General features: G+C 38.7%; 2 protein-coding genes across 2 annotated transcripts in view; one reads left to right on the top strand and one right to left on the bottom strand.

Moving 5' to 3' along the window:
- Positions 1 to 1,297, bottom strand: part of LOC139967559 (uncharacterized) — a 32,380-nt gene extending 31,083 nt beyond the window's left edge. Inside the window, exon 1 of the mRNA XM_071971475.1 lies at positions 839 to 1,297. Coding sequence (XP_071827576.1) covers positions 839 to 870 — 32 coding nt within the window. The 5' untranslated portion in view covers positions 871 to 1,297. The remainder of the gene's footprint in view (positions 1 to 838) is intronic.
- Positions 1,298 to 11,287: 9,990 nt separating this feature from the next.
- Positions 11,288 to 17,845, top strand: LOC139967558 (uncharacterized). The gene is made up of 3 exons (XM_071971474.1): positions 11,288 to 11,436; positions 12,136 to 13,158; positions 13,207 to 17,845. The coding sequence occupies exons 1-3, from the start codon at positions 11,339 to 11,341 to the stop codon at positions 17,081 to 17,083; spliced, it is 4,998 nt and encodes a 1,665-aa protein (XP_071827575.1). The 5' UTR covers positions 11,288 to 11,338; the 3' UTR covers positions 17,084 to 17,845.
- The last annotated feature ends 380 nt before the right edge of the window (positions 17,846 to 18,225 follow it).

The raw sequence follows: 18,225 nt of genomic DNA, 5'->3' as shown, positions 1-18,225 counted from the left end.
TAAAGCATAGATTAGATATCATCACTGCACACTATGTCGAGTAGAGAAAGGGGGAGTGGTTGGGATATGGGCTTTGCCTTCTTTTGCTAACTTTTGATAAGTTCTGCGTAAGTATTTGGGTTTTGTTTTAACATATGATACTTCAATTTCAGCCTCAAATTACCTGAAATTATGGTTGTTTTTGTTAGATCTATATGGAATATATTGTATGGGTGTTTTTTAAATAAAACTGCAGACTGAAAGAAAATATTAAGAAAGAAAAGATCACATTGCTTTCTTTAAATAATGTGCTGCACATGAATGGTATTGAATTGAATGTATGTTTTCTAAATTTGGAAAACTGTTAATCCCGCAATAGATATAAAATACATGAAGCAGCACAACATACTGTACCTGCATTGCAAACCATACAATTGAAGATTTTTTACAAACAGTTTAAATAGTAAACTGCCAAAATTTACACAATACAGACAGACAATTTGGTACTAATTTAGAATCCGTACCATTCAACCCTATTCCTTGCCCCTAGCCCAACTTCCTAACCCATATTCCCATAACGCTATTCCCTGCCCCTGGCCCTAATTCCTAACTCTATTCCCTACTTCCTAACCCTTATTCCCTACTGACTGTTATTCTATTGATAAGCTTTCCCATTCATATGGTATGGATTCTAAAGTTAGGCCAAATAGCGGAAATTAACTCTTGAACAACACTAACATCTCCCATTCCACTTGGGGCCTAGGTATAGGCTACTAGTACTAGTACGAACTAATAATTGTTGCCTCAATTTAATCTACTACTGCTGGGCCTACGTAGTAATGAGAGACCAGATACTTACACAACAAGGCGGGATATTAACGAAGCTACCATCTTGGACGGACTAGCCTAGGTTGTCCACTGTCGTCGATAAGTTGTTACATTTATATTACAGAATCACACCAATTCTTGGTATCGACGTTGAGCCAAAAGGCTATTCCTACAGTACTGTACTTCAGTAGTGTAGGGTTAGCCAACAGGCTTATACTGTAATTTTACAAACACTGTTATGTGTAACGTTAGGCCAACGCAATACTTCGTCACTGATTAAAATTCAAATGCCAAGCCATTTTCGAAAATACGGGAGGCAAACCTTTCTACACGAGTTTGTGCGCATAAAAAGTACTCGTCTTTTTCTGGATACAGAGTCGATCACAATATTGCAGACATTCTCTATGTATGTCGTCGGTATGTGCAGCCTATAGGCTTACGCTTATCACTAACTGTCTGTGTAGAAGTTTTGAGTAAAAATTGATCGTCAAAATTGGAGAGGGGGTTATAGCGCTCACGAGGGTTAAATCTCTGCAAAATAAACTAAGTCCGAGATCTGTGCAGTGCGTTATAGTATCATTAAAAAATTCCCATTGACTTTGTGTTAGCTCCGTGAGGCGTTGCAAAAGTTCAAGGCCCCCAGTCCCAAGCCCCCCACGGTATGGTACTCATACTTCGTGAACGTCTAGTTGGTACATACGAAATTTGGGTCAGGACTTAGTTTGGGTCAAATCCTTCTTTTCCATGGCGCACGGGGCCCGAAACACATGTCAAATATGCCAATTTTGTTTTGGACTTAGTAAAAAAATGAAACAGCTCCCATTGACTTTGTGTTAGCTCCGTGAGGCGTTGCAAATGTTCATGGCCCCCAGTCCCAAGCCCCCCACGGTAAGGTACTCAAACTTCATGGACGTCTAGCTGGTACATACGAAATTTGGGTCAGGACTTAGTTTGGGTCAAATCCTTCTTTTCCATGGCGCACGGGGCCCGAAACACATGTCAAATATGCCAATTTTGTTTTGGACTTAGTAAAAAAATGAAACAGCTCCCATTGACTTTGTGTTAGCTCCGTGAGGCGTTGCAAAAGTTCAAGGCCCCCAGTCCCAAGCCCCCCACGGTATGGTACTCATACTTCGTGAACGTCTAGTTGGTACATACGAAATTTGGGTCAGGACTTAGTTTGGGTCAAATCCTTCTTTTCCATGGCGCACGGGGCCCGAAACACATGCCAAATATGCCAATTTTGTTTTGGACTTAGTAAAAAAATGAAACAGCTCCCATTGACTTTGTGTTAGCTCCGTGAGGCGTTGCAAATGTTCAAAGCCCCCAGTCCCAAGCCCCCCACGGTATGGTACTCAAACTTCATGGACGTCTAGCTGGTACATACGAAATTTGGGTCAGGACTTAGTTTGGGTCAAATCCTTCTTTTCCATGGCGCACGGGGCCCGAAACACATGCCAAATATGCCAATTTTGTTTTGGACTTAGAAAAAAAATGAAACAGCTCCCATTGACTTTGTGTTAGCTCCGTGAGGCGTTGCAAAAGTTCAAGGCCCCCAGTCCCAAGCCCCCCACGGTATGGTACTCATACTTCGTGAACGTCTAGTTGGTACATACGAAATTTGGGTCAGGACTTAGTTTGGGTCAAATCCTTCTTTTCCATGGCGCACGGGGCCCGAAACACATGTCAAATATGCCAATTTTGTTTTGGACTTAGAAAAAAAATGAAACAGCTCCCATTGACTTTGTGTTAGCTCCGTGAGGCGTTGCAAAAGTTCAAGGCCCCCAGTCCCAAGCCCCCCACGGTATGGTACTCATACTTCGTGAACGTCTAGTTGGTACATACGAAATTTGGGTCAGGACTTAGTTTGGGTCAAATCCTTCTTTTCCATGGCGCACGGGGCCCGAAACACATGTCAAATATGCCAATTTTGTTTTGGACTTAGTAAAAAAATGAAACAGCTCCCATTGACTTTGTGTTAGCTCCGTGAGGCGTTGCAAATGTTCATGGCCCCCAGTCCCAAGCCCCCCACGGTAAGGTACTCAAACTTCATGGACGTCTAGCTGGTACATACGAAATTTGGGTCAGGACTTAGTTTGGGTCAAATCCTTCTTTTCCATGGCGCACGGGGCCCGAAACACATGTCAAATATGCCAATTTTGTTTTGGACTTAGTAAAAAAATGAAGAGCTCCCATTGACTTTGTGTTAGCTCCGTGAGGCGTTGCAAATGTTCATGGCCCCCAGTCCCAAGCCCCCCACGGTAAGGTACTCAAACTTCATGGACGTCTAGCTGGTACATACGAAATTTGGGTCAGGACTTAGTTTGGGTCAAATCCTTCTTTTCCATGGCGCACGGGGCCCGAAACACATGCCAAATATGCCAATTTTGTTTTGGACTTAGAAAAAAAATGAAACAGCTCCCATTGACTTTGTGTTAGCTCCGTGAGGCGTTGCAAAAGTTCAAAGCCCCCAGTCCCAAGCCCCCCACGGTATGGTACTCAAACTTCATGAACGTCTAGCTGGTACCTACGAAATTTGGGTCAGGACTTAGTTTGGGTCAAATCCCTATTTTCCATGGCGCACGGGGCCCGAAACACATGCCAAATATGCCAATTTTGTTTTGGACTTAGAAAAAAAATGAAACAGCTCCCATTGACTTTGTGTTAGCTCCGTGAGGCGTTGCAAAAGTTCAAAGCCCCCAGTCCCAAGCCCCCCACGGTATGGTACTCATACTTCGTGAACGTCTAGTTGGTACATACGAAATTTGGGTCAGGACTTAGTTTGGGTCAAATCCTTCTTTTCCATGGCGCACGGGGCCCGAAACACATGCCAAATATGCCAATTTTGTTTTGGACTTAGTAAAAAAATGAAACAGCTCCCATTGACTTTGTGTTAGCTCCGTGAGGCGTTGCAAATGTTCAAAGCCCCCAGTCCCAAGCCCCCCACGGTATGGTACTCAAACTTCATGGACGTCTAGCTGGTACATACGAAATTTGGGTCAGGACTTAGTTTGGGTCAAATCCCTATTTTCCATGGCGCACGGGGCCCGAAACACATGCCAAATATGCCAATTTTGTTTTGGACTTAGAAAAAAAATGAAACAGCTCCCATTGACTTTGTGTTAGCTCCGTGAGGCGTTGCAAAAGTTCAAGGCCCCCAGTCCCAAGCCCCCCACGGTATGGTACTCATACTTCGTGAACGTCTAGTTGGTACATACGAAATTTGGGTCAGGACTTAGTTTGGGTCAAATCCTTCTTTTCCATGGCGCACGGGGCCCGAAACACATGTCAAATATGCCAATTTTGTTTTGGACTTAGTAAAAAAATGAAACAGCTCCCATTGACTTTGTGTTAGCTCCGTGAGGCGTTGCAAATGTTCAAGGCCCCCAGTCCCAAGCCCCCCACGGTAAGGTACTCAAACTTCATGGACGTCTAGCTGGTACATACGAAATTTGGGTCAGGACTTAGTTTGGGTCAAATCCCTATTTTCCATGGCGCACGGGGCCCGAAACACATGCCAAATATGCCAATTTTGTTTTGGACTTAGAAAAAAAATGAAACAGCTCCCATTGACTTTGTGTTAGCTCCGTGAGGCGTTGCAAAAGTTCAAGGCCCCCAGTCCCAAGCCCCCCACGGTATGGTACTCATACTTCATGGACGTCTAGTTGGTACATACGAAATTTGGGTCAGGACTTAGTTTGGGTCAAATCCCTATTTTCCATGGCGCACATGCCAAATATGCCAATTTTGTTTTGGACTGAACAACTTCTGAATCTTACGCTAACTTTATTATTTTTGTATCGTACGGAAGCGTAGAAAGGACATTGCATTGTTGTTCTGCACACACTTAATAAAATATGTCAATACGTTCTGAAAACTGCGTATTGCACACTTCGTTCGGCAACTTGTCAAAACTCAGAGGCTGGATGACAAAATTTACAAGGGAAAAATACAAGCACAGAGTACACACAGGTAAATGAGTAGGGAGAACACAAAAGAGTAAGATGAAAGAGGATTAGTAGACAAAGGAAGTGAGAGTACGAAGAAATTTACAGGGGGAGAGGAGAGGTACAGCAGATAAACTGTGGAGGGACAAAGGGAGGATTAAAAGAAGAGGGTATGGAATAAACTGAAGAAGGAAAAGACAGGGAGGTGTGGAGAAAAAAGGTGGAAGATAGTCAAGAGAGGGTTTGGGGAACATATATTGGGGGGGGGGGGGGGGTAGGGGAGTAACATGGGTGCTAACATGGTAGGAAAGATGGAGCAAAAGGCGGTGGTGAAATTGGATTCCACATTGTGGTGGCTACAGAAGGAATGAACGAAAACATTGAAAGAATTCGCACAAGTATTCTTTTTTTCATTCCTTTATTTCATAAAAGAAAATACTGACTAGGAAATTTACGTAATGATAAGATGGATAATAGACAGGATAACTAAATAAGAATAAATGCAAGTGGCTTTTTCCTATACGTTAATTCCAAATACAATCGTTAAGTCATTAATCGCTACACATCCCAAATATCTGTTTCATTGAACTTGCACGCTGAAATTATTGCGTGAAATCCCGTCTTGGCAAATTTTGACTTGCGGGATTTGAAATCAAATTGTGACTAGCTCGAATCCGGGGAGGTTAGGGGTTTGGTCATGTATTACGATGGGAAGGAATTATATAGCTTAGATGAGGGGGAAAATTGCAATTGCACGAAGATAGCCAAGTTGCCTTTGCCTTCGTTTTGTTTTTTACAAATTATTATTTAAATTATTATTTTTAAGAATTTTGCGTATTTGTGATTCTGCAACATGTTTAACGGCTTTGTTAATCACTTAGTTGTGGTGTAAATAAAAGTTAAATGTTATGCTGCACAGAAACGTAATTTCCAATGTGAGGTTACATAAGACATGTATCCACCTAGTTTGTTCACAGAAAGTATTGATGTTACAGTCATGGAAAGAAATCGGATGGTGATTGATTGTATACGTCTTTCAAACTTTTTCGTAATAACGAACAGCAGAACAGTGTTAATAAAGTGATATTGGTAATAACAATATGTAAAAGTTAAGGGGCTGACGTTTCGATCCTAACAGGATATTCTTCAAAGGCTGAAGGAAAAAATAAGGGACAAATACAAGCACAGAGTACAGACAGGTTAATGAGTAGGGAGAACACAAAAGAGTAAGGTGAAAGAGGATTTGTGAACAAAGGAAGGATTATAACGAATACATTTACACGGCCAGAGGAGAGGTACGGAGATAAATTGTGAATGGACAAAGGGAGGATTAAGGGAAGCGGGTATGGAATAAACCAGAAGCAGAAGGACAAAGACGGGGAGGTGTGGAGAAAAAAGGTGGAAGAGAGTCAAGAGAATGACGGTAACCAGGGGGAGAAGGGAAGGGGGAGGGGAGCATAAGCCACTGTGGATCTGTGACCATAGAATCGCTTTTTGGGGATGTTTTTTGTTTCACCAACATACTGGATGCCGAAACTCTTCAAGAGATCTTATCTGCCTTTTTTAATTTTAGTTATACATATTCTACATGAAGCAAACCAGAGACCGCCAAGAGGTGACTCTGTGTTATCCCAGTGCTTCACTTGGTGTAAGAGTTACGATTCTTTGAAATCATAGCCCATAATTTGACTCTGGATAGTAATATATAGATTCCAACTGTGGCGATTTCATATTTAAGTGAAAACTATGGAAACTCTTGTGATTACGTAACAGCGGTGGTAAAATGATGTTTGCCTACAAATTAAGACACATCATTCTTTTGTTATGTGGGTGTAAACAGGTAGTGTGCACGCCCAAGTGTAGACGCTTTCACTTCCTGTTGTAAGAATTTGTTCTTAATCCAAAAGTAGAGATAAACGTTGGTGATGAAAGAAGTGTTGTTCAGTTATTGATCAATATGTGGTCAGTGTGTAAAATAAAAGGGACATGATTTTTGTTAGCGTGCTAAATTTGTTGGCAAGACGCATTTCTGGTTACTACCGCGTGTGATGTCATTCACTCTGATTGGCTGATTGTTCCATCGTGCTAAAACATAAACTATACGACTTATTTTTCAGCAGCGTGGGCTACGACTAACTCACTCTGTATATATAGGAAGGTAAAACACGTCATCTTTCTCAGATTTCTTGAATCTTCATCTCGTACTGCCTCGCATGTGCTAAGCTTTTTCAACAGTTTCGCATTTGTTTCTTGACTTTAAAATGTTTCGACATGTGTTTAACATAGGAGCAACAACCGGGAGGTGCTCTAACAGGGCGTTGCCCGATTTCGGCCGGCATGGAACGGGAAAGAGAGGAAAGACCCGTAGGTATCCTTTCGGGATAAACGGAAAACAAAATCGCTCGATTGTGCTACGGGGAAGAGGAGACCAGGTAAACATTTCAATACATATCTTCTATTTTTTAAGTGATCATTTTTGACTTACCTAATGTCACACAAAAAATCTCACTCAGTTAAAAAATAAATTGCAGCCTGCATATCTAGAAAAGAAAACTTTACAGTATAGGCAGTGTTTCGATCCACGTATCGCTTAATAACAAAATTATTATCACACTTTACTGCGCTTTTTTTGTCATGTTTATGACTTTCGATAACTTTATCTTTAACATTAAAAACTATAATTCGACTTAACTTTTTCGACTTATATTTGATAGCCCGTCATATTCCGAATCGCAACCGTATGTTTCATACTGCCGGTTACATTTAGATTTTTTTCTTCATCCATTACTTGTACTCTGTGTGTAGCATCTCATACTTTCTTAGGGTTCTATAGCGTACCTTTTTCCCTTCAAATTTCGCGGAATCTAGCGTTTTCGTCCAAAGTTGTTATTTCCAAAAAATAATTACTTGTATTCTAAATTTTTCGAGACCAAACCATAAGCATTCCAATAAAATTGTTTATAGATTTTGCGGCTATTGCCTTAGACTATAATATTGCGTAAACTGTTACGAGGGACTTTACACTTGTGTTCTTTTTAGGCCTGAATAAGTATGTTTGTTTAATCAAATGTTAGTCTACTGGTTCATTTCCTGATAATGATAAACCGTCTTAACTCGTCATTAATCATGATCACTAGACTGCCTATCATATGAATCATTGCAAATAATAATGGAAAACTATAAATAAGTTTGAGAAATGTTATATCTAGCGTTTTATGTTGTTTTATTGTGGCAAATCTAGCGGTTTTTTTTTTGTCACATGTCTCTGGTAACACTTTATGCCGCTCTAAATTTAGACGCGTTGGGAAACCATGAAATATCGTGTGACAAATAACTTAGACGTAAGTGGGTTCATGTTATTGCGTTCTAGGCAACCTGTGTTGAAGCATGCAAGTACTTCCATGGTTGCAGGTAGGAAATGCAAATTGTTCGTTATTAAATTGGAATGACCTGAGCACATTAATATTCCGCCAAACAATATGTAGTAGGCTCAGCATTAACCTGTATAGGGAAAATTTGGATTGCACTGGATCTAAGAATTGTCGTATACTTTTCATTGTTGTTGTTGTGAAACAAATTATGCAATGTTCACCACACAGAGAAAGTTAATAAAGAATGTTTTACAGCGGGGGGGGGGGGGGGCATTACTGCAAATTAAAGAAAGGTAAAGACAATGGTAATGACAGATTATCTGTTAACGAGATGTTGTGTGTTGAACTGTACTACAGAACTGCAATACAGTATTTGTCGTTTCCGCGAATAATATATGTGGAAATTTTCCGAATTTGTGAAATTTCCCGTGTATCAACTTTCTGGTGGATCTGTTAATTCTACATTCACCCCCTACAGTAAAAGTTATTTCAAGTGATTTCATAACATAAATTTACACGTTGATCAAGTACTATGAGCTTGAATTTATCAATTATTCTGATTGTGAGAACCAATTGTTGAATTCTGTGATACATCTCTAAAACTTTTTGAAGAACACAATTGGAGTTCATTAATGGTACTTTTAGGTTACAACCCAAATGTTGTGGTCACATGACAGAGAGAGACCTTTCACCTGGCAGGTGGGTATAGTATATATAGGGGAGAAGCAGACCATTTGATAGAAACAGGGTTGGACATACAGTTTGTGATGGGAGTTTCTACATGGGCCCCTGCTTTGAGCAATTTCATGTTGATTGATCGTCTGCCAGGTTGTATCAAGCATAATCCTTCTTTCTTAAGAATATATTGAATGTGTTAAAAAAAATGTTATTGTGAAAGGTTTTCTAACTAGGTTGTATGATTTTCAACTAAGTTCTCAAATTTTGCATATAATCAAATTATGTTAAATCTTCCAACATTTTGCGAGAAAGTTAAATTTTAAGGCTTATATACGGTTGACTGTAGAGGGAAAATTTCCTTAGCAAGTAAATAGGGAAAGTATAGAAATCGTAATGATTAATACAATTTTTGGTTTTCAAGTGTAGAATTTTATGCTGATTAAAAACAAACAATGGTAGTTTAGTGATTTCAATGGCTTTTTAAATCTTTTCGATATCATAAATACAGACTTTCATTGATATAACTATAAGCAATAATGTTCTCGTTTGATTTCATTGGTAAAGTGTGGTACATTTGGCAGTGAAAAAAAAATATAGTTAGCCCTGGTATGAAATCTTATCTGACCTGCCAATTTAAACAAATTTATTCCACATTAAATATTTCACATTTTTGTTTCCATCCTGTGCTACTATACTAAGATATGTGACCAAGCCATGATGTGATTAAAGGTTGAGAACAATACAATATCCATCTCCAAATAATTGCTGGTTACAAATGCTTGTCTTACCTTTATATGTAGGAAATTATATATAGGCCTATATTAACAAATTCATGTATATAGGTAATGTGACTGAAAACAGCCACTTGTTTTGATATTCTTACTGTAATACAAGTTTAAATTTGTGCCCTGCCAATAGCGTTAATTGGCAAGTAATTAAGGACTCTTTCTAATAATGATTAAAAGTGTCTGTGGACAAATTCCTACAGTTCCTACAACCAACTAATTTGAATTTATCCAATCAGTACATAGCTAGCATGTTTGGTTATGAACCGTTGCTAAAAATAGACAATGTATACAAATATATCATGATGTTTTAATCCGTATTGTTCAATGACGTTCAGAGTTAAATCATATGGGCGGGTTTAATTGGGGAATATGTATTCGAGAAAAACAACCTTGAAATTTTTTCCACTATTATGCTACATTTTAAAGTGTTAGTAAAGGCTAGTAATGTTTGTCACTATGACAAATTTGATGAGTCAGTGAGGTTGAGAAACTCATATGAAAAGGACGCGTAAAGCTGCTTTGAGCCGGCAGCACAATATAATGAAACAAAAACGATACTTGATTATGGCTTTGTGGTATTGCTATGGGTTACACATGCTAATAGCGAACTTAATGTGTGTTTTATATACTATTCTATATAAGCTGACTCTCGACAAATTATGGAAATCAAAAAGATAATTTAAAGAAACAGTAAAAAAAATATGCTTTTATAGTAATAATAAAAAGACAAGGTTCAAACAGTCATAATTGCTGACAAGAGGGATATTTGCATGTAATTATGTCCATGGCTGATGTTCTTCAGTGTCTTTAGACAATAACACCTCTTTCCCTTTCATCGACAGGAGATACAGGTTTACTCAGGATGTAAACCAACGATGGTGTATTTGGTAGTTGGTACCAACAACCTTTCTAGCACCGTACCAAAAGTAGAGGCAGACAGAAAGGATTTTAAAAGGCTTGTCCACGCCGCTCAAGAAAAGTTCAGGGGCGCATCCGTAAGTTGAAAGAAACACACAACTATATGTAATATGTTGTGTTGTCATGTATGTATGCTTGATATGCTGGTCATTTTTTAAAAACATTTTGTGGTGCAAACTTCATAGGAGAAGGGGTGGCATAAAAGAGAAACAATGATGAAGAAATTTCTACATTGGTCAATTTGGGGGGGTAGGGGGGGGGTCCTGCAGTTTCAAATTGGATATGATAAATATTGGTCATAGAAAAATTGACCAATAGGCCTAGTCTATAAAGGCCTTCAATAATTTCGGAACGCAGGTCATCCGGGTTCTTCTGAGTCTTTGTATGAAAATACTGCACTTTTTTTTATTTTTTTTTTTATTTAAGATATCTCCCAAATATTACCAAGAAACCTTTAAAATGATTATTTAAATGATAATTGAGTTCATGTTAGTATCTTATGTGAAAAAAATGTTTAAAAAAGCCATGTATGGTATGAGCTCTATACTGCAACTTTGGTGCTCTAGTTTTTTGGTAGCAGCTCAGGCACCACATTTCTGTGGGGGCAGGGCATCCCGCCCATCACCTTCAATCGGCTTATGTTGCTGGTTAATATTAGTTATTGCTCTTCTGAAGTAAAGCAGGTCTTAGATGCAATTTAACCCATCTCTGAAAATTTGTACCAAACAATATATTTGGCTTGAAAACCTTATTATCATAAGCCTCTTACAGTTACCATGCACGATGATATTGCTTTCTTGTTCAAGAAGTTTCATTACCAGAATTGTACATGCTTTCATACTTACAGACACCAGAGGTAAGACAGAAGCTTGAGAAAACAGAGCAAACATCAAAATCAAGACCTGCTGAGATCCAGGATACAGAACGGTAAGACTATGGTTTTGTGATTTACAATGATAACTGACGTTTTCAGAGATGATAAGCTTGTAGGGACCAAACACCTAAGTGAGCGAAAGTCGTTGGGCAAAGGCAAAAATCGACCCCCACCCCCACCTCAGCAAAAAAATTAAAAGGAGAGCATCATTTAGGAGAAATTCAAAGGTGCTGAGCACACAAAACTTGTAACATGCTTTATGTAAAAATAACTTAAAACCTGTGAACTTTATGTGAGCATTCTGCAGAGACGTATCTATGGGGGATCAATGGGAGGGAACCCAACCCCCTCCTCCACCCCTTTGAGTACCCCGAAAAATAAAATTGAACTAAAAACAGAAACTATCGTTAAAACCCTCAGCTTGGAGGAAGCTAAGCGACCCTTCTCAATCTTTCTCTGAAAGTTTGTGTGATAAGTAATACAATACTTTTATTATGATTTTATTGTATGCAACGCAAGAGGAATTTTTGGGCCAAAATCTGCTTTTTACATCACAGTCATTTGAGTGTAATAATACTCTTAGTGCACCTTTTGAGTTCTGCTCCGTCCCCCCCCCCCCACACACACACCTGCAAATTTCTGGCCATATCGTGCATGGTGAATAAACACATAAATAAACCAGCATCTGAGATGTGTTCCATGTATTGTGTAATTGGATATTGCTTTTGTAAAATTGTAATTGTTATTTACAGGTACCATATTCTGAGTGGATCTGAGGGGAAATGGATGGACAATCACGGACCATGGACGAAGAAAGAACGAAGAGAGGGATGCCCATGTGACCTTTGCCCAGGCAAGTATTTTAATGCTGTATGGAAATTAAAACGTCATTTAAGTAACTATCATATTGAAAAAGGAATAAAAGTAGGGAATGTGTTAACGGTACCGTGTAAAAGAAACTGTATAACTGAAAATAAGACATGCGGGAAAGGAAACATACCAGAATGTCACTACCATTGTTACCTGTGTAAGGGTGTTCTGAAACGGAGAGTTGACTTCACTCACCATGCTAGTATTTGCCAAGGTAATGCCAACAGATACGATTCCTTACCTGGGTGCAAAAGGGATACTAAGTGTGATAATAGTAGCGATATTGACAATGGGGATAAGGCTGCCGGTAATAGTCAGAGTGTTGGTAAGTACGAAAATGTATGTAGCGAGGGTAGGAGTGGTGATAGTGTTGGTAATCAGGAAGAGGAACTCATTGAAGAGGAAGAAAGAGACAACCGCATTAGGTACAATAGTGACGAAGAATATAGAGGTGATGTTGACAGTGAACATTGTAGTGATGTTGCTGGTAGTGAGATAAGTGATGTTGGTGGTTACCAAAATGTAAGTAGCGAGGGTAGGAGTGGTGATAGTGATGGTAATCAGGAAGAGGAACTCATTGAAGAGGAAGAAAGAGACAACCGCATTGGGTACAATAGTGACGAAGAATATAGAGGTGATGTTGACAGTGAACATTGTAGTGATGTTGCTGGTAGTGAGATAAGTGATGTTGGTGGTTACCAAAATGTAAGTAGCGAGGGTAGGAGTGGTGATAGTGATGGTAATCAGGAAGAGGAACTCATTGAAGAGGAAGAAAGAGACAACCGCATTAGGTATAATAGTGACGAAGAATATAGAGGTGATGTTGACAGTGAACATTGTAGTGATGTTGCTGGTAGTGAGACAAGTGATGCTGGTGGTTACCAAAATGTAAGTAGCGAGGGTAGGAGTGGTGATAGTCATGATAATCGTGAAGAGGAATTCGTTGGAAGTGGCAATAAAAATAGCAAATGCAGTGGCATTACAAAAAATAGAACAAAGCGACGGAGTCATGTTCGAACGAATTGTTCTGAATGTGGCTTACAAATGTTGAAAATAAATCTTAATAGACACATGAGAACAAAACATGGTGTTAACATCCAGATTAGTGGTGTATGTGTGGATCAGTTAAATTCTATATTCTTAGTCCGTAAAACTATGAGGGGTGTTGACTACCCACTACATGTACAAAGGAAATTACATGACGTAAATCCAGTTATCGTTTGTGAACATAGAGAGTGTATGATTCAAATAAAATTGGCACGAAATAGCAACTTCAGGTCATACCAATGTGAACATTTACGGAAGGTAGATTCGTGTGACATTCACCCTGAGATAAGAACTCTTTCCGAGGCTGTATTGAAAGAGTTGTCACATGATGGCACTCATAAAATTCTCACGCAAACTACTATACAAAATATGAAATTGTTAATTAAAGATGCAAGTTTAAAAGGTGTTCCAGTGATTGTTCCATTCCCGCATATCTTAGAAAGCCGATACCAACACTTTTCTGTGTTTAACAACGCAACCGACTACTATGCCCGTCTTGGGAGATGCGTCGTTACCTTTGACAAAGATGGGACCGTTTTAAACTGTGCTTGTTGTAAGCAGAGTAGATCGTGTGTCCACAAAGGAATGTGTATATGGTACCTCAAAGAGTGTGATTTGCTCCCCACAATAGAATTGGAGGAAGACGAAAATCTAATTGGTGATTTAGTGTACCCTCCTGTAGAAAACGACATTTTAAAATCAATGTGCTCATATCTAAAACAGAATAAAAGTATTCCATGGCCACTTCCTCATGCATATATAAAAAGGAGCGGTAGTTATCCGTCTGAATTTATTCCCACAGAAACACACTGTTCATCGTGTGGACACCAACTATCAAAACCCATCAAAATAACGGACAAGGCAACTCTTTTGACCTCGCATGGCCTGGACAATGGTATTGTAACATACTGCAAGGTTTGTCCGGAATGTAATTTACCATTTAGGTATCAAGAATTTAATGAGGGCGTTCACAATTTTAACGATTTCTTTTTGGTTGCGTTAGAAATGCTAGATCGTTTGGAGAAAGGGCTTGAATGTTCGGTTGCTTTGGGACGTCATACAGAACTAATTAATAAGCAGCTGGATATTAACGTTCGACCACAGAATGTAATTAATAGCCTTTTACATTTTCAGGCCCTTTGCACGAGGTCATACCACTTTCACTGTGTTCTTTGTGGATATCACCCAGAAATAGTTATATTGGATATTGACAAGAAAGGTGCATTTCGTTGCGATGTGTCAAACTTAGAATTGCCAAGTGAATCAGAGGAGAACGACACCGTAGATTGTGAGCAATTTTGGGAGGATGTAGAGAAAAACGTATTAGCTTTAGGATTGCTGGGCCATTCTCAAACAAATCCATACGACATTTCACCATCGTACACATATTGGTCACCATACATAGGGAGTAACACAAGGAAGGGTAGAACAATTCTGAACACTGAACACAGAAAAATTCACAGAGGAAACGGTTTATTGGAAAACGATGCCCGTGAATTCACTCAAGAGCGGCTAATCGAAATTTTACATGGCAGTACCGTTGCATACATCAAGCAGGTGGGCAGAGATGTTGGAATTAGAGGAACATCCAAAATGTCAAAACTAGACATTATTAGGAAAATTCGGGATACATTGGTCAAGGATAATTCAAAATTTAACAAAGTGTTTGCAAAATTACAGGGTTCCACTGGTGGATGGGGGTCAATGGTTTGCCCGCATGGAGTTGTATATGCTGCAAAATTTTTATTGCGTGCTGAAAGTCCACGCGATGTTATTGATTTGATTAAATCTATGAAATATGTTCCCAATGTCGTCATTGTTGATATGGCACATATGGTTGTTGCGCATGGTAACAAGAGATTCCCTGGAATGTTCAGTCCGAATAACGGGATGCTCGCCGCACCGTCAGTAGCGACAAAAAGGCTGGTTGAGTCTGGCAATTTTGTAAAGAATATGCCCTGGCTTAATGAACATAAATCTGTTCCTGATTCTAATGGCCATGTCCATCCAGTGACTGGTTCTAACGAACATTATTGCCTCTTCGACAGGCTGCACGAAAAAAACACTAGCGGCGAATTTGAAATTCTACGTAGAATACAGTTTGTACCAGAGCTGTTCGGAAAAGTGAACACTCAGGCACAGGAGCAATTACATAGTGAAATCAACAAAAGTAACTATTTTATGAATCAAATGTCACCAGTCAAGTACATCTTTTTATTTCGGAACATTTTGGACCTCAGAAACAGGCAAATTAACAAGCTACAGTTACAAAATTTGCGAAAATATATGGGCAATCCTTTGACTTTCAGTTCCATCGGTAAAGTAGAAATTGATTTTGCCAAACCATTGAAAGATATGGAAGGGAACTTTTGTACAGATAAAGAACAGGATCGAAATGAGAACACTGGTAGTCATGCAGACTCACAAACACCAACACAACATGTAACAGACACAAATACATCCACTAGAAAGAGAAGAGCTGAGCCCGATACAGAAAACAAATGTAAACCAAGGAAAACAAAAAAAGCGAAGCCCACAATGTGGTTACCACATCTTGGGCTAAGTGACGCTGAACGTCTGATACTACTGGAAAGGAAGTGGTTGAACGATTTGGTCATTAATGCTGGGCAGAAGATATTAAAGGAAGCTTCCGGGGTTGGAGGTTTGCAAGATACATTACTTATGCAATGTTCTGGGTTCGTGGCAGAATCAGCTGAATTTGTCCAGGTAGTAAACTTGACAAATTCCCATTGGATAGTTCTCAGCAACATCGGCATGACAGGCCCAAATGTACGTATTTTTGATAGTAAGGTGCCTAAGAGACTATCGTACCCACTGGATATCGTGAAAGCTGCTGCCTGTCTCTTGCAGACAAAAGATGACCATATATTTCTCCATGTAATGAATGTTACACAACAGAAAAGCGGTTCTTCTTGTGGGGTTTTTGCCCTTGCTTTCGCTGCTTCACTTTGCTCAGGACAAGATCCCACTAAACTTCATTATGACGAGGACATCATCTGGCAGGGTCTTTTTGAAAACCTTTCCAATAGGCAAATGACACCTTTTGGTATAAAATCTACAACACGTACCGTTAAGAAAAAACGCTTACGGGTTGTGACGGAAAGGATATATTGCACTTGCAGAAGGCCAGATGATGGGGGGAAAATGGCACAATGTGTCGTGTGTGAAGATTGGTTCCACGAAACATGCATAGGACGAATTCCTAAAAGAGAATATCACTGTCATTACTGTCAGAGAAGGCTAAGCAAGCACAAAGTGAAAGCAAGCAAAAAGAGAATGGATAGCATCCATTCATCCCACGACCTCAGAGAGTTCAAGCTACGTTATGGTATTCACAAATGGCAGGCCCCTTCAGAACAGTTGTACAATTTTGTTAACCGTATAGCCCTTAATAACACATTACCCGAAGCAACAGAAAAGTTAGCAGTAGTAGAAAGATTGCCAGAACATATATCTATGAACATCAAGGGATTAACACAAGCAGTTTCAGGCATTAAAGACTTTGATTTGATTTTACTTAACGGTCGGGCACATAAATCTCCCATTTCGCTCTTTGACACACTAGTACACGAGATGGCTCATGCAAAAGTAGCAACAGACGGTCGACATAGTAAGACTCATGATATGAACTACAGAAAAGTTGGTAGACAGATGATAAAGCTGCTCAATAAAAATTCACATTTAGCACCAGTGAAAGAGGTAATTAACGTAAAGTTGAACTTTGACATTCTTAATGCCACGGCAAAAGGACACTTTAGGTGATAGTTTCAATTTGAATTTCCCTCTGCGGTAACTTTACAGTATGTCTCATTCCTTGTTCAAGGAACATATATATATATATATATATATATATATATATATATATATATATATATATATATATATATATATATATATATATATATATATATATATTAAATCTCAAACCATCCAATCATCACCAAGCAATGGGTTGTGGGTGTAATTTGTAACGGTTTGATGTAAACTTGATATAACTTAATTTCCGAAGTCGTATGATGTATAACTTAAATAATTTATATTCACGGATAAGGACACTTTAGGTGATAGTTTCAGTTTGAATTTCCTTCTGTTGTAACTTTACAATATGTCTCCTTCCTTGTTCAAGGAACATATATATATATACATATATATATATATATATATATATATATATATATATATATATATATATATATATATATATATATATATACCATCCACTAATCACCAAGCAATGGGTTTGGTGTGTAATTTGTAACGGTTTCATGTAAATTTGATATGAACTTAATTTCCATAGCCGTATGATGTATTACTTAAATAATTTATATTCCAATTAATATTTTAAATTTTACCATGATCGAACTCACATACATATTTCTGTCTTTAGAGTATGGCTAGCCATTACAACTTGCTTCACCAGCAGGCAACAATGAGTCGGGTGGCTCCGATGATACCCTCCAGTGTTTGGATAATACGTTCATCATGTGATGCAAACATCATCACGTGCTTTACGGGGGACCTGCAGCTAAGCAGTGTTAAAATTGTGTTAATGTCATTACGTATAATGTCATTTTACTTACAGATTTTTCATATCAATGTTGGTCAAAAATCTTTAATTCATGTAAAGATCTATTTCACATAAAATATAATGCAGCAGCAACAAAGATGTATTAATTGAGGTTAAGAGATGAAGTTGCATAATTGGTTTATTTATATCACTTTATCATTTTTTTTTTTGCATGGAAAGATGAATAGATTATTTGCATTACAGTTATGAGTATGACATTTTTCGTTTGATTGTACGTTTATTCTATAACAATAAAAATAATAAAAACATTCCCAATGTAGATTCAGAGCCGCAAGGTACCAATCCCAAACGCTTTCCGGAATTGGTTCTACTTAAA

This window comes from Apostichopus japonicus, chromosome 5 (genome assembly GCF_037975245.1).
Source record: "Apostichopus japonicus isolate 1M-3 chromosome 5, ASM3797524v1, whole genome shotgun sequence".
Taxonomy (NCBI): domain Eukaryota; kingdom Metazoa; phylum Echinodermata; class Holothuroidea; order Aspidochirotida; family Stichopodidae; genus Apostichopus; species Apostichopus japonicus.
Note: the sequence above shows the minus strand (reverse complement) of the source record. Positions and strands in the feature narration are given on the sequence as shown.

Coding starts and splice junctions, on each gene's coding strand:
- LOC139967558 (XM_071971474.1), top strand. CDS start 11,339: ATGCTTTCATACTTACAGACACCAGAGGTAAGACAGAAGCTTGAGAAA. Junction 11,437..12,135: donor GAGATCCAGGATACAGAACG/GTAAGACTATGG, acceptor TGTTATTTACAG/GTACCATATTCTGAGTGGAT. Junction 13,159..13,206: donor AATGTAAGTAGCGAGGGTAG/GAGTGGTGATAG, acceptor CGTTGGAAGTGG/CAATAAAAATAGCAAATGCA.